General features: G+C 52.1%; 1 protein-coding gene across 2 annotated transcripts; it reads right to left on the bottom strand.

Annotated features, from left to right (window-relative positions):
* Nucleotides 1-353: 353 nt before the first annotated feature.
* On the bottom strand, nucleotides 354-6,592 carry chtopa (chromatin target of PRMT1a). 2 transcript variants are annotated; one of them, XM_068747300.1, is made up of 6 exons: nucleotides 6,350-6,592; nucleotides 5,174-5,263; nucleotides 4,260-4,410; nucleotides 1,075-1,246; nucleotides 873-989; nucleotides 354-771 (listed from the first exon to the last, which is right to left on the bottom strand). In XM_068747300.1, exons 2-6 carry the CDS (start codon nucleotides 5,236-5,238, stop codon nucleotides 575-577), a joined length of 702 nt encoding a protein of 233 aa, XP_068603401.1. In that variant the 5' UTR covers nucleotides 5,239-5,263; nucleotides 6,350-6,592; the 3' UTR covers nucleotides 354-574. The 2 variants fall into 2 exon arrangements, with proteins under 2 accessions (XP_068603401.1, XP_068603400.1); XM_068747299.1 differs by having other exon boundaries at nucleotides 858-989.
* Between the last annotated feature and the right edge of the window lie 5,541 nt (nucleotides 6,593-12,133).

A 12,133-nucleotide genomic window follows, 5' to 3' on the forward strand; every position in this document is an offset into this window, starting at 1 on the left:
GTGTGTGTGTGTGGGGGGGGGGGGGGGGTTCTCTCCACGGCTCAAACTGCTTCTGGGGTTGGAATGCAGGTGAAGAGGGACAGAGGGACAGAGGGACAGAGGGACGTCCTGAGGGACCGTCCGGGTCCAGCCGTACTCGCTGAGCCTTGCATGCAGAATCCTGGGAGTTCTTTACATGGTGTGGGGAGAGGCGCCACGGTGGGGGCCAAATGTTTGGCAATGTTGTCGGTGACCGAGTTGATGCTGCTGCTGCTGGGTCTGGGGGGGGGGGGCACCCTGCACCCGGTCCTCCATGCTCTCCTGTGGAATCACCAACTGAGAAAGAACATTCAGAGTCTTTCATTTGATCTGGTCACCGTTTACTCAGAGATAAAACATGGGGGGGGGGGGCAGCATTTACATCTGAATTAAAACGCGTCACGCCACACAAACGCTCGAGTAGAAACTGAAAGACGAGCTGCTGCCGCTCCTGAGACGATGGGACGATGGGACGATGGACGGACCCGCGCTGAGGACAGTAAAAAGGGCTGCAAACGTGTAAAAATGTCCCAGAAGGCGTCCGGCCCGTCCCGGGTCACTCCACGCCGTCCGGATCTGCCTGGGCCATGTAGGCGTCCAGCTCGGCATCCAGGTGACCTTTGGTCTTTGACATGTAGGCGTCCAGCTGGTTGTCCAGTTGTTCCCGGGTCACGGCTGGGCGTCCGAGACCTCGGCCGCGGCCACGCCCGCCTCGACTGGCGAATCCACCCCGACCACGCAGTCCACCACGGCCTGCCCCCAAACACACGGCAATGGTGAGCGGACGCCATCACAGGCCAAAACGACCATCTTCCTTTTTATACTTGGTGACCTCTGACCTCTGGCCACCCCACCTCGTGCTGCTCCTCCCCTGCCGGCTGGCCCTCCACGGTGGCGGCCTCCTCTGCGCATCACCAGGCGGCTCGCAGAGCCACGCCCCCTGAAGGGGCCACCCGGAAGCGCTCGCTTCCCTGTGCGACAGAGAGACGGCTCTAAGCGTAAACCCAACGCCATGGAGGCGGAGCCTCACAGGTGAGACCCTGCGTAAACACTTGCCTCTCAAGGACAGCGCTCCCCTCATGGCGCCTCCCCGGGCGCGCCCCCTCAGGCCTCTGGTCACGCCCCGCATTCCTCCCCTGCCTCCAGCAGCCCCTCCACGCGGCAGCGCCCCCGCAGGCCGGCCCAGCCGGGCCTGGATGCTGCTCCTCCCCAGGCGCTGCTTCAGGCTCTGCCACAATTCAGTCAAAAAGTTAAAATACATTCAGGCAAACAATGCTGGCCATTCATTGGTCCTGCAGGCGTTCAGCAATGCCCGAAGACCTTCTAGAGCAGCGGTCCCCAACCACCGGCCCGCGGCCCGGTACCGGTCCGTGAGGCATTTGTTACCGGGCCGCACAGAAAGAATAACTAATGTATAACATTTCCGTTGTATCGATTATTAGCGTCTAAAAGGCGTTTTATTTTGAAAAACGACCGGATTTACTCCAACGTAACATTCTGTGAATTTCCATGCGTTACGTGATACGTTACTAAAAACAGACGTGAACTAGTGAAGATTAAATTAAAAAACAAACGTCTTTGGAGAGCTTCTTTGGTAAGGGGAAAGTCCAACTGAGGAAGAGGAGGAGGAAGAAAAGAAAGCTTCTTTTAGCAGACAAACCAGGAGTCAGACTTAAAACACGGTTTATCTCCAGCTGATTAGCTTCGTTAACGAGCAATGAAGGGTTAAAACTGCTTAAGCACAGAGAGACAAGAACCTGGATTAAAAAACAAGAATGTGGAATTTATGGCACAAAAAAACGTGAACATGAAGGACAGAAGTAATTATTGAGAGCACAACTAATGGTGAGTAGAAACTGGTGTAATACTTGTTTACTAGTTATTGCAAGGGTATAATATAAAGTTTATTGGTAAGATTAGATTCCTCTTTTTTTATTTAATTACCCCCCCCCCTCTGGTTGGGGGCCGCTGATCTGGAGCCACCAACCAAAACGCTGCACCATGACTAGTTCCAGTTTGGTTGAAGACACTTTTCCAAGAGTCCAGATAATTCCAGAAACGTTATCTACAAAGCACTTTAAACAATCCAGAGATGTGCTGCGTATAAATACTCATAAATACTCCAGAAACGTTATCTACAAAGCACTTTAAACAATCCAGAGATGTGCTGCGTATAAATACTCATAAATACTCAAACAGGAAAACAAGCAACACAATGCGAGGGAAACACTAAAATCATTAAAGTCTCACGCTGTGCTGAACAGCAATGAGGACAGGACTAGAGGACGACCCAGGAGAAGAGACATGGACGTAGTGAGGGGGGACGATGCAAAGGACAGGGCTAGAGGACGACCCAGGAGAAGAGACATGGACGTAGTGAGGGGGGACGATGCAAAGGACAGGGCTAGAGGACGACCCAGGAGAAGAGACATGGACGTAGTGAGGGAGGACATGAGAGTGGCTGGTGTTGGGGAGGACGATGCAAAGGACAGGGTGAAGTGGAGCAGGCTGGGTTGCCGTGGCGACCCCTCAGGGGACAAGAAGACAGTCCAGCAGCACTTCTAACACGAATCAGCAGACAGAGGAGCTCCGCTGGAATGTTTGAGCTTTAAATCACTGGCCTGCGTCACGCAGAGAACACACCTGAGGAGACTGAGAAACGGGGACAGTGGGGACACTTCGTCCTCAAGAGACAAATGCTGATCATAATCAGCGATCACTTAGATATTGGGTGAAAACAAAATCAAGGAGAAACAGCAGAATATATTTAACGTTAGAAATAAGCACAATGCGAAGGGGAGTCGGGGGATTCGGCGTGAACCAATCAGAACACCAGCGGCTTGTTTAACACACAGGTGTATTAATACACAGGTGTATTAATACACAGGTGTATCATTTACCTCATGTGTTCGTGTTAACTCCAATAGCGGAGCCGGTTTGTCGTTTAATACACCTGTGTATTAATACACAGGTGTATCATTTACCTCATGTGTTCATGTTAACTCCAATAGCGGAGCCGGTTTGTCGTTTAATACACAGGTGTATTAATACACAGGTGTATTAATACACAGGTGTATTAATACACAGGTGTATCATTTACCTCATGTGTTCGTGTTAACTCCAATAGCGGAGCCGGTTTGTCGTTTAATACACAGGTGTATTAATACACAGGTGTATCATTTACCTCATGTGTTCGCGTTAGCTCCGATAGCGTTGCCGGTTTGGGTCTCTAAAGCTCCCAGTCGTCAGAAACAAGCAGCTGCTGTTTCTTTATTTCCTTATTTTGTTAGCTTGGTTTCCATGTGTTTATCTACGCTTGTATGTAACCCCCCCCCCCCCCCCCCCCCCAAATAACAACACGTACACACCCACACTCACAACACACTCGAGGAGAGCGGTGCGTTTACACAAATATTCATACCGAACTGATTATTGGGGCCTGAATTGATCCTTCTTTTCAGATAGACATCCTGCCACCATCTAATTATGCAAAACAGAAAAACAACAGTCCCTGACCAGCTTAAGCCCCACCCCCAACCCGTTATGAAACGCCTGAACGCTCGTCCACATTTCTGCCCGTTTCTCCGCGTTCCAGAGTTTATACATCAAGGCCATTCCAGAGACACGCCATCGACGAGCTCGCTTAGCCAGGTGTGGAGCGAGGTGCAGGTGCGGAGCGAGGTGCAGGTGTGGAGCGAGGTGCAGGTGCGGAGCGAGGTGCAGGTGCGGAGCGAGGTGCAGGTGACGGTGACGGTGCAGGTGCGGAGCGAGGTGCAGGTGTGGAGCGAGGTGCAGGTGCGGAGCGAGGTGCAGGTGCGGAGCGAGGTGCAGGTGACGGTGACGGTGCAGGTGCGGAGCGAGGTGCAGGTGTGGAGCGAGGTGCAGGTGACGGTGACGGTGCAGGTGCGGAGCGAGGTGCAGGTGCGGAGCGAGGTGCAGGTGTGGAGCGAGGTGCAGGTGCGGAGCGAGGTGCAGGTGACGGTGACGGTGCAGGTGTGGAGCGAGGTGCAGGTGCGGAGCGAGGTGCAGGTGCGGAGCGAGGTGCAGGTGACGCTCTCTTCTGTCCCAAGAGGCAAAGCACGCATCAGTCTGATACCTTTGGAGGGCGAGTTAAAGCACTGTGGGCACCGTGGGGGGGTAAAAAGCGCTATTTGAGTGCAGCCCATTTAGCACACCCCAACCCAGAACCAGTCACTGGTTCAAAGGGACACGAACACAGCGCACACGACCTTTGCCCTCACCTGCTTGTGATTCAGCGCCGCTTGGACCGAGGGCCGGTTCTCCATCTGCTGCGCCAGCCGGCGGTTGCGGGCGCTGGCCAAATGCTGCTGCTGCATGGTGGCCCGAACGCTTACTGCGGTGGGGGGCTTGTTCTTCAGCATGTTAGTGAAGCTTTAAAGGTGGGAGGGAGAAGAGGAAGGAAGTAAAAGAAAGGGACGGGGGGCATAAAAGGCAGGGGGGAGGCAGGGTTCCACATCAACTCATCTCCCATTACACGCCGGCTCTCTCAGGTATACGACGAGCCACAAAGGATTCATGGTTCAATCAAGCACAACAAAGGCTACACCTGAAAGAGAAAGATCAAAGACAGCAGGACAGATGCAGGAGGACGAGCCAGAAGAGCACAATCAGCCACTTACGGGCCTCTAGCTGCCGGGGGGGGGTCACCGCGCTGCAGCGTAAAGGCCCCGGGCGTGGGGAGTGCTCGGGCACCCAGCCACTTACAGCAAGGACCGTGACTCGTGGTTAAACCACGGAGACCCGGAGCAGGGGGGAGCAGGGAGGAGCTCTTCGTCACGTCCAAGCCCGGGCTGAGGACCCGCCTCTTCATCGAGGAGGAGCGAGATGGGTGAAAGGGTAGCGCAGCACGAACCACCTGAACCACCTGAGAGAGACGTATACTGTGCTGCATGAGTGACTGGGAGCCAGAGTGCCAAGGGGGGGGGGTTCTGGGACAGTGGTCTGGTCCAGCAGAGATTCAGGCCACGCCCCTTGCCACCGATGGCAGGACAACCACGACTGAGTAAGCAGCGCACACAACGGGGGTGAACCGAAAGGCATCCATCTTGGGCCGGTCCCCACCAGCAGCGCTCCACAGGGGGCGCTAGAACCCCCGCGCCCGGTGTAACCGCTGACGGGGTGCGCGGCGCCTCACCGCTCGTTCAGGGACAGTTTGGTGGTGCTTTTCAGGACGACCTTTTGGGACGCGGCTGCACTCATTCTGACAGACGGCGTCTTCAGGCTCCTGGGAAGAGACGGGACAGAAAAAGAACACGTCAACGACAGATACAGGCAGTACATCTAAGGGTTAACAAATACCAGCAACAGGAAATATTCACTGCGCTCACTACTACTGCGCTCACGCAGTACTCCAAACGAGGGCTCCTCCAACTCCACAGTCATCTGAGGGTCCGAGTCTCCACTGACTCCCGAAGGACGGCCGAGACAAACGGCTACCTGGAGCTCACTAAGACCCGTAGCATTGTGACAGGGGGGGGCACCAAAGCAATGACAGGGGCCCCCCCCAGCAGCTAGAGGAGCTGCTTGATAGATACAGGCCAGGCTTGGGCTAAAAGTAAACGCGTCAAGCAGCGTCACAGCTTTACCCTGACCCCCCCACAACTAACACCTGCACGTACCCTGACCCCCCCACAACTAATACCTGCACATACCCCGACCCCCCCACAACGAATGCTGCACATACCCTGACCCCCCCACAACTAATACCTGCACATACCCTGACCCCCCCACAACTAATACCTGCACATACCCTGACCCCCCCACAACTAATACCTGCACATACCCCGACCCCCCCACAACTAATACCTGCACATACCCTGACCCCCCCACAACTAATACCTGCACATACCCCGACCCCCCCACAACTAATACCTGCACATACCCTGACCCCCCCACAACTAATACCTGCACATACCCCGACCCCCCCACAACTAACACCTGCACGTACCCTGACCCCCCCACAACTAATACCTGCACATACCCCGACCCCCCCATAGCCTGCCTGTTCACCAGATATTTATTGGTAGAATGTGTCAGAATTATAACCCCCCCTTCAAAGGGTCAGACTGGGGTAACTTGGTAACGGTTACAACGCCGATCAAAGTAGACCGGGTCCATTTAATGATGATGATGATGATGAATGGCCAGCTCACCACCAAAAACATACCAGTGGTTCCTGCAAGACCCCCCCGACAAATTCTGTTGAGCCAAGAAAGACCCTCGAAGCAACGCCCAGCTTTACAGTAAATGCCCTCTCCTATAGATGACCAATTTATCAATAATATATCTATTGATCAGAAACCTTACTCACAGCGGGCGTTGCGTCGGGTCGGTGCAGGCAAGCCTCGGCGTCAGCGTGAGAAGCTAGGCCGTAGCCGCTAAGATGTAGAAGGGTCCGGGAGGCTCGTTCCTCCGTACCGAACCACCGAGAACACGGCCAAGAGGATCGTTGGAATACGAAGCAGTTACGACGGTGTTTGCGTGAATATCTATAAAATGCTAAAGACGAGGCCCGGCGATGCTTTACCCTAAAATGGTGCCGCTAGCTACACTGACTTTCTCGGGAAGAAAATGGAGACGTCCCTGTAAACCAAGATCAAGATGACGTACTTCCTGTACGGTGGAACACGTGACTTAGATCAAACATATGTTACGTACGACACACATATCAGATCAGAATCAGTTTATTGTCAGTGACGGTTCACATACGAGGAATTGTTCTCGGTGAAGTCGTGCAAAATGTAACAGTAATGACAATAATAGATGCTAGCTAAGCGCTATGCTGTAGCATATAGATGCTAGCTAAGTGCTATGCTGTAGCATATAGATGCTAGCTAAGCGCTATGCTGTAGCATATAGATGCTAGCTAAGCGCTATGCTGTAGCATATAGATGCTAGCTACAGCGCTATGCTGTAGCATATAGATGCTAGCTACAGCGCTATGCTGTAGTGTATATATGCTAGCTAAGCGCTATGCTGTAGCATATAGATGCTAGCTACAGCGCTATGCTGTAGTGTATATATGCTAGCTACAGCGCTATGCTGTAGTGTATATATGCTAGCTACAGCGCTATGCTGTAGTGTATAGATGCTAGCTACAGCGCTATGCTGTAGCATATAGATGCTAGCTACAGCGCTATGCTGTAGTGTATATATGCTAGCTACAGCGCTATGCTGTAGCGTATAGATGCTAGCTAAGCGCTATGCTGTAGCATATAGATGTTAGCTACAGCACTATGATGTAGCATATAGATGCTAGCTACAGCGCTATGCTGTCGTGTATATATGCTAGCTACAGCGCTATGCTGTAGTGTATAGATGCTAGATACAGCGCTATGCTGTAGCATATAGATGCTAGCTACAGCGCTATGCTGTAGTGTATATATGCTAGCTACAGCGCTATGCTGTAGTGTATATATGCTAGCTACAGCGCTATGCTGTAGTGTATAGATGCTAGCTACAGCGCTATGCTGTAGCATATAGATGCTAGCTACAGCGCTATGCTGTAGTGTATATATGCTAGCTACAGCACTATGCTGTAGGATATAGATGCTAGCTACAGCGCTATGCTGTAGTGTATATATGCTAGCTACAGCGCTATGCTGTAGTGTATATATGCTAGCTAAGCGCTATGCTGTAGCATATAGATGCTAGCTACAGCGCTATGCTGTAGTGTATATATGCTAGCTACAGCGCTATGCTGTAGCATATAGATGCTAGCTACAGCGCTATGCTGTCGTGTATATATGCTAGCTACAGCGCTATGCTGTAGTGTATAGATGCTAGATACAGCGCTATGCTGTAGCATATAGATGCTAGCTACAGCGCTATGCTGTAGTGTATATATGCTAGCTACAGCGCTATGCTGTAGTGTATATATGCTAGCTACAGCGCTATGCTGTAGTGTATAGATGCTAGCTACAGCGCTATGCTGTAGCATATAGATGCTAGCTACAGCGCTATGCTGTAGTGTATATATGCTAGCTACAGCACTATGCTGTAGGATATAGATGCTAGCTACAGCGCTATGCTGTAGTGTATATATGCTAGCTACAGCGCTATGCTGTAGTGTATATATGCTAGCTAAGCGCTATGCTGTAGCATATAGATGCTAGCTACAGCGCTATGCTGTAGTGTATATATGCTAGCTACAGCGCTATGCTGTAGCATATAGATGCTAGCTACAGCGCTATGCTGTAGTGTATATATGCTAGCTACAGCGCTATGCTGTAGTGTATATATGCTAGCTAAGCGCTATGCTGTAGCATATAGATGCTAGCTACAGCGCTATGCTGTAGTGTATATATGCTAGCTACAGCGCTATGCTGTAGTGTATATATGCTAGCTACAGCGCTATGCTGTAGCATATAGATGCTAGCTAAGCGCTATGCTGTAGTGTATATATGCTAGCTACAGCGCTATGCTGTAGTGTATAGATGCTAGCTACAGCGCTATGCTGTAGCATATAGATGCTAGCTACAGCGCTATGCTGTAGTGTATATATGCTAGCTACAGCGCTATGCTGTAGTGTATATATGCTAGCTAAGCGCTATGCTGTAGCATATAGATGCTAGCTACAGCGCTATGCTGTAGTGTATATATGCTAGCTACAGCGCTATGCTGTAGTGTATATATGCTAGCTACAGCGCTATGCTGTAGCATATAGATGCTAGCTAAGCGCTATGCTGTAGTGTATATATGCTAGCTACAGCGCTATGCTGTAGTGTATAGATGCTAGCTACAGCGCTATGCTGTAGCATATAGATGCTAGCTACAGCGCTATGCTGTAGTGTATATATGCTAGCTACAGCGCTATGCTGTAGTGTATATATGCTAGCTACAGCACTATGCTGTAGCGTATAGATGCTAGCTACAGCGCTATGCTGTAGTGTATATATGCTAGCTACAGCGTTAGGCTGTAGCGTACTCAGGGCGGCTGTGGCTCAGTTGGTAGAGTGGGTCGTCCAGTGAAGGTCCGAAGAAGGTTCGAATCCCAGCTCTGACCGTCTGCCATGTCGAAGGGCAAGAACCCCAAATTGCTGTCTGGCAGCAGCTTGCATGGCAGCAGTCACTGGAGGGTGAATGTGTGTGTGAATGGGTGAATGTGAGGCCTCGTGTAAAGCTTTATAAGAACATTTACTCCCTAAATTAGACTACCGTATTTTCACGACCTTATGACGCACCTGGTGATTCTGCGCAGTCTCATTAACAGCTGATTTTTCGGTATTTCAAACGTACAAAGGGCGCGCGGATCAAAAGGCGCCGGCATGATAGGTGCGCAAAATAAAGCAGGAGCAAAACTGAGTTTGGTACTCGCATCTTTAATCGTCATCAATCAAACAAGCATACTAGTGCGCGTTTTAAAAAATAGAGCCGGAGCAAAACAGAGTCATTAATCAAACCCATCAAAGTCCTCATCCTCTGTTTCTGTAGTGAACAGCTGCGCTAGATCTCCGTCAAACATGCCGGCCTCTTTCTTCACTGTCAGAGTCTCTTTCCGTGCCGTGCAGCGCCTCGGAAATGGAGCCGGCTTCACAGAACAACAATGCTAGCAGACAGTTAGCCGAAGCAGCTACAATCCAGTCAAACTGTGGCGCTGCGCTGCCTTCCACTCTGAGTGGAACTGTGTTCTCCTTCTGTCATCCAGCGCTCCCACGCAGCCCGCAGTTTAACGTTGAACGGTTGGAGTTCTTTGGTTAATCCACCGGGGATGACGATGATAAGCTAGCTTGCTAGTTAGCCCGTTAGCGCGTTAGCTAGCTTCACTCCGGTTTAGACCGTATCGGTGAGATCGCCGCGCACTGAGTTGCCGATCGCAGGAGCCGAGTTGCTGCAGGTCTTCTTCTTGCTTCCTCCTCTTCCTCCATGGATTCATTAATGCTGGATTCTCTCTCCGCTGCTCTATTCCCGTGTTCTGCTGCGGGACCGACAGCCTCGAGTTGGAACTCTGCTTCCGTCAACACGCCATAATAGTTTACTGTGGTGAAGCGCATCGGCGCGTATCACTCCGCCAGGCGCCTGACTGAGTCCGCCTTACAACAACAAATAGGCCGCGCGGACCAATGGACGCCCGGCACATTTTGAAAAAAATCTAAGACTTTTAGGCGCGTCCTATGGGTGTGAAAATACGGTAAGTTACAAAGAACATATAAGAACAGAACACATCAGAACCGCAGTGGATACACGGATGTGTATTAGCGGCAGTAAAACTAGTATAACATGATATATTATATACATTGTGTGTGTGCGTGCACGGTAGCATAGTGGGTAGTCCTGTCACAGGTGTGCCGTTCGTACGTCCCCCCCGGGTCCGGCTGGATTGTCTGAGTGTGTGCCTGACTGGGTGTCTGTCTCGTGATGCGCTGGCGACGCATCCAGGGTGTTCAGCTGGGATAGACTCCAGCGGCTGTGGCTCAGTTGGCAGAGTGGGTGGTTCGAATCCCAGCTCTGACTGTCTGCTTGTCGAAGTGTCCTTCAAGACACTGAACCCCGAATGTCTCTGGCAGCAGAACCGAACCGCCGGACCGGAGGATGGAACAGGGCTAGAGGAGGACATGAGCGGGTGAATGTGTGTGTGAACGGGTGAACGGGTGAACGGGTGAACGTAAAGCACCGCTGTCAGGTTCAAAGGAGATGGAGCTCAATCAGCCTCTCACCGGGTAAACCGGGCAACATCCCAGTCTCCGAGTCTCAGCAGAGGACATGTCTGTGACGACGCGGCCCCGCCCCAGGGGCATGGCCTGTGATGTCACACATCGTGCCAGCTCACCGCGGTGGGACAGGACACGTCTCCTGCCGTCAGTCCCACAAGTTCATCCCAAGGAGGCGTCACACAGTTAAAACAGGAAACCTTCAAAGGTTAATCCTAAAAGTTGCTCTGTCCCCACAGACTCCAGTCCACTGTCCCCACAGACTCCAGTCCACTGTCCCCACAGACTCCAGTCCACTGTCCCCACAGACTCCAGTCCACTGTCCCCACAGACTCCAGTCCACTGTCCCCACAGACTCCAGTCCACTGTCCCCATAGACTCCAGTCCACTGTCCCCACAGACTCCAGTCCACTGTCCCCATAGACTCCAGTCCACTGTCCCCATAGACTCCAGTCCACTGTCCCCACAGACTCCAGTCCACTGTCCCCACAGACTCCAGTCCACTGTCCCCACAGACTCCAGTCCACTGTCCCCACAGACTCCAGTCCACTGTCCCCACAGACTCCAGTCCACTGTCCCCACAGACTCCAGTCCACTGTCCCCACAGACTCCAGTCCACTGTCCCCACAGACTCCAGTCCACTGTCCCCACAGACTCCAGTCCACTGTCCCCATAGACTCCAGTCCACTGTCCCCACAGACTCCAGTCCACTGTCCCCACAGACTCCAGTCCACTGTCCCCACAGACTCCAGTCCACTGTCCCCATAGACTCCAGTCCACTGTCCCCATAGACTCCAGTCCACTGTCCCCACAGACTCCAGTCCACTGTCCCCACAGACTCCAGTCCACTGTCCCCATAGACTCCAGTCCACTGTCCCCATAGACTCCAGTCCACTGTCCCCACAGACTCCAGTCCACTGTCCCCATAGACTCCAGTCCACTGTCCCCATAGACTCCAGTCCACTGTCCCCACAGACTCAGCCACGGTGTCCCTGCTCAGGCTCACATTTAAACACGCTTGCCTTTTATCTGGGCACACGACGCTGCAGACTTTGACCAGACACTTTTGGACAAACTGTCCCTCATTAAAGGGCCGGGCTGACTTTGATCTCTGCCACCACAATGAAACTCGCCTTTCCAGCTGCCTCACTTTGAGATTGAGCTTTTGTGTCTTTCCATCTCCTGGACCTTCTGCAGCTCCTGCTTCCTGTCCAGGTCCAGGTCCTTGTCTTTGTGGTGTGTCTCGTTTCATCGTGTCTTCTTATGTTCTATTCTTTCGTTACAGCCACGTTGGTAAAGGACAAACAGGTCTGTCCTTTACCAACGTGAACAGATGATCTGCCTCCAGCTGTCCTGAAAGCTCCTGTTTTCCAGCCCGCTGCATAAGAACCACCACAAGGTGGCAGCAAAACAGCCGTCAATGCCGTGAAACCCCGAAGAAGATC

This window comes from Brachionichthys hirsutus, chromosome 13 (assembly GCF_040956055.1).
Source record: "Brachionichthys hirsutus isolate HB-005 chromosome 13, CSIRO-AGI_Bhir_v1, whole genome shotgun sequence".
Lineage (NCBI taxonomy): Eukaryota > Metazoa > Chordata > Actinopteri > Lophiiformes > Brachionichthyidae > Brachionichthys > Brachionichthys hirsutus.

Excerpts from the sequence above, each read along its gene's own strand:
- chtopa (XM_068747299.1), bottom strand. The coding sequence starts at position 5,238 with ATGAGTGCAGCCGCGTCCCAAAAGGTCGTCCTGAAAAGCACCACCAAA. Across the intron at positions 4,411-5,173 it reads AAACTGTCCCTGAACGAGCG|CTTCACTAACATGCTGAAGA; the intron begins GTGAGGCGCCGC and ends CCACCTTTAAAG. Across the intron at positions 772-857 it reads ACGAGGTGGGGTGGCCAGAG|GCCGTGGTGGACTGCGTGGT; the intron begins GTCAGAGGTCAC and ends GTTTGGGGGCAG.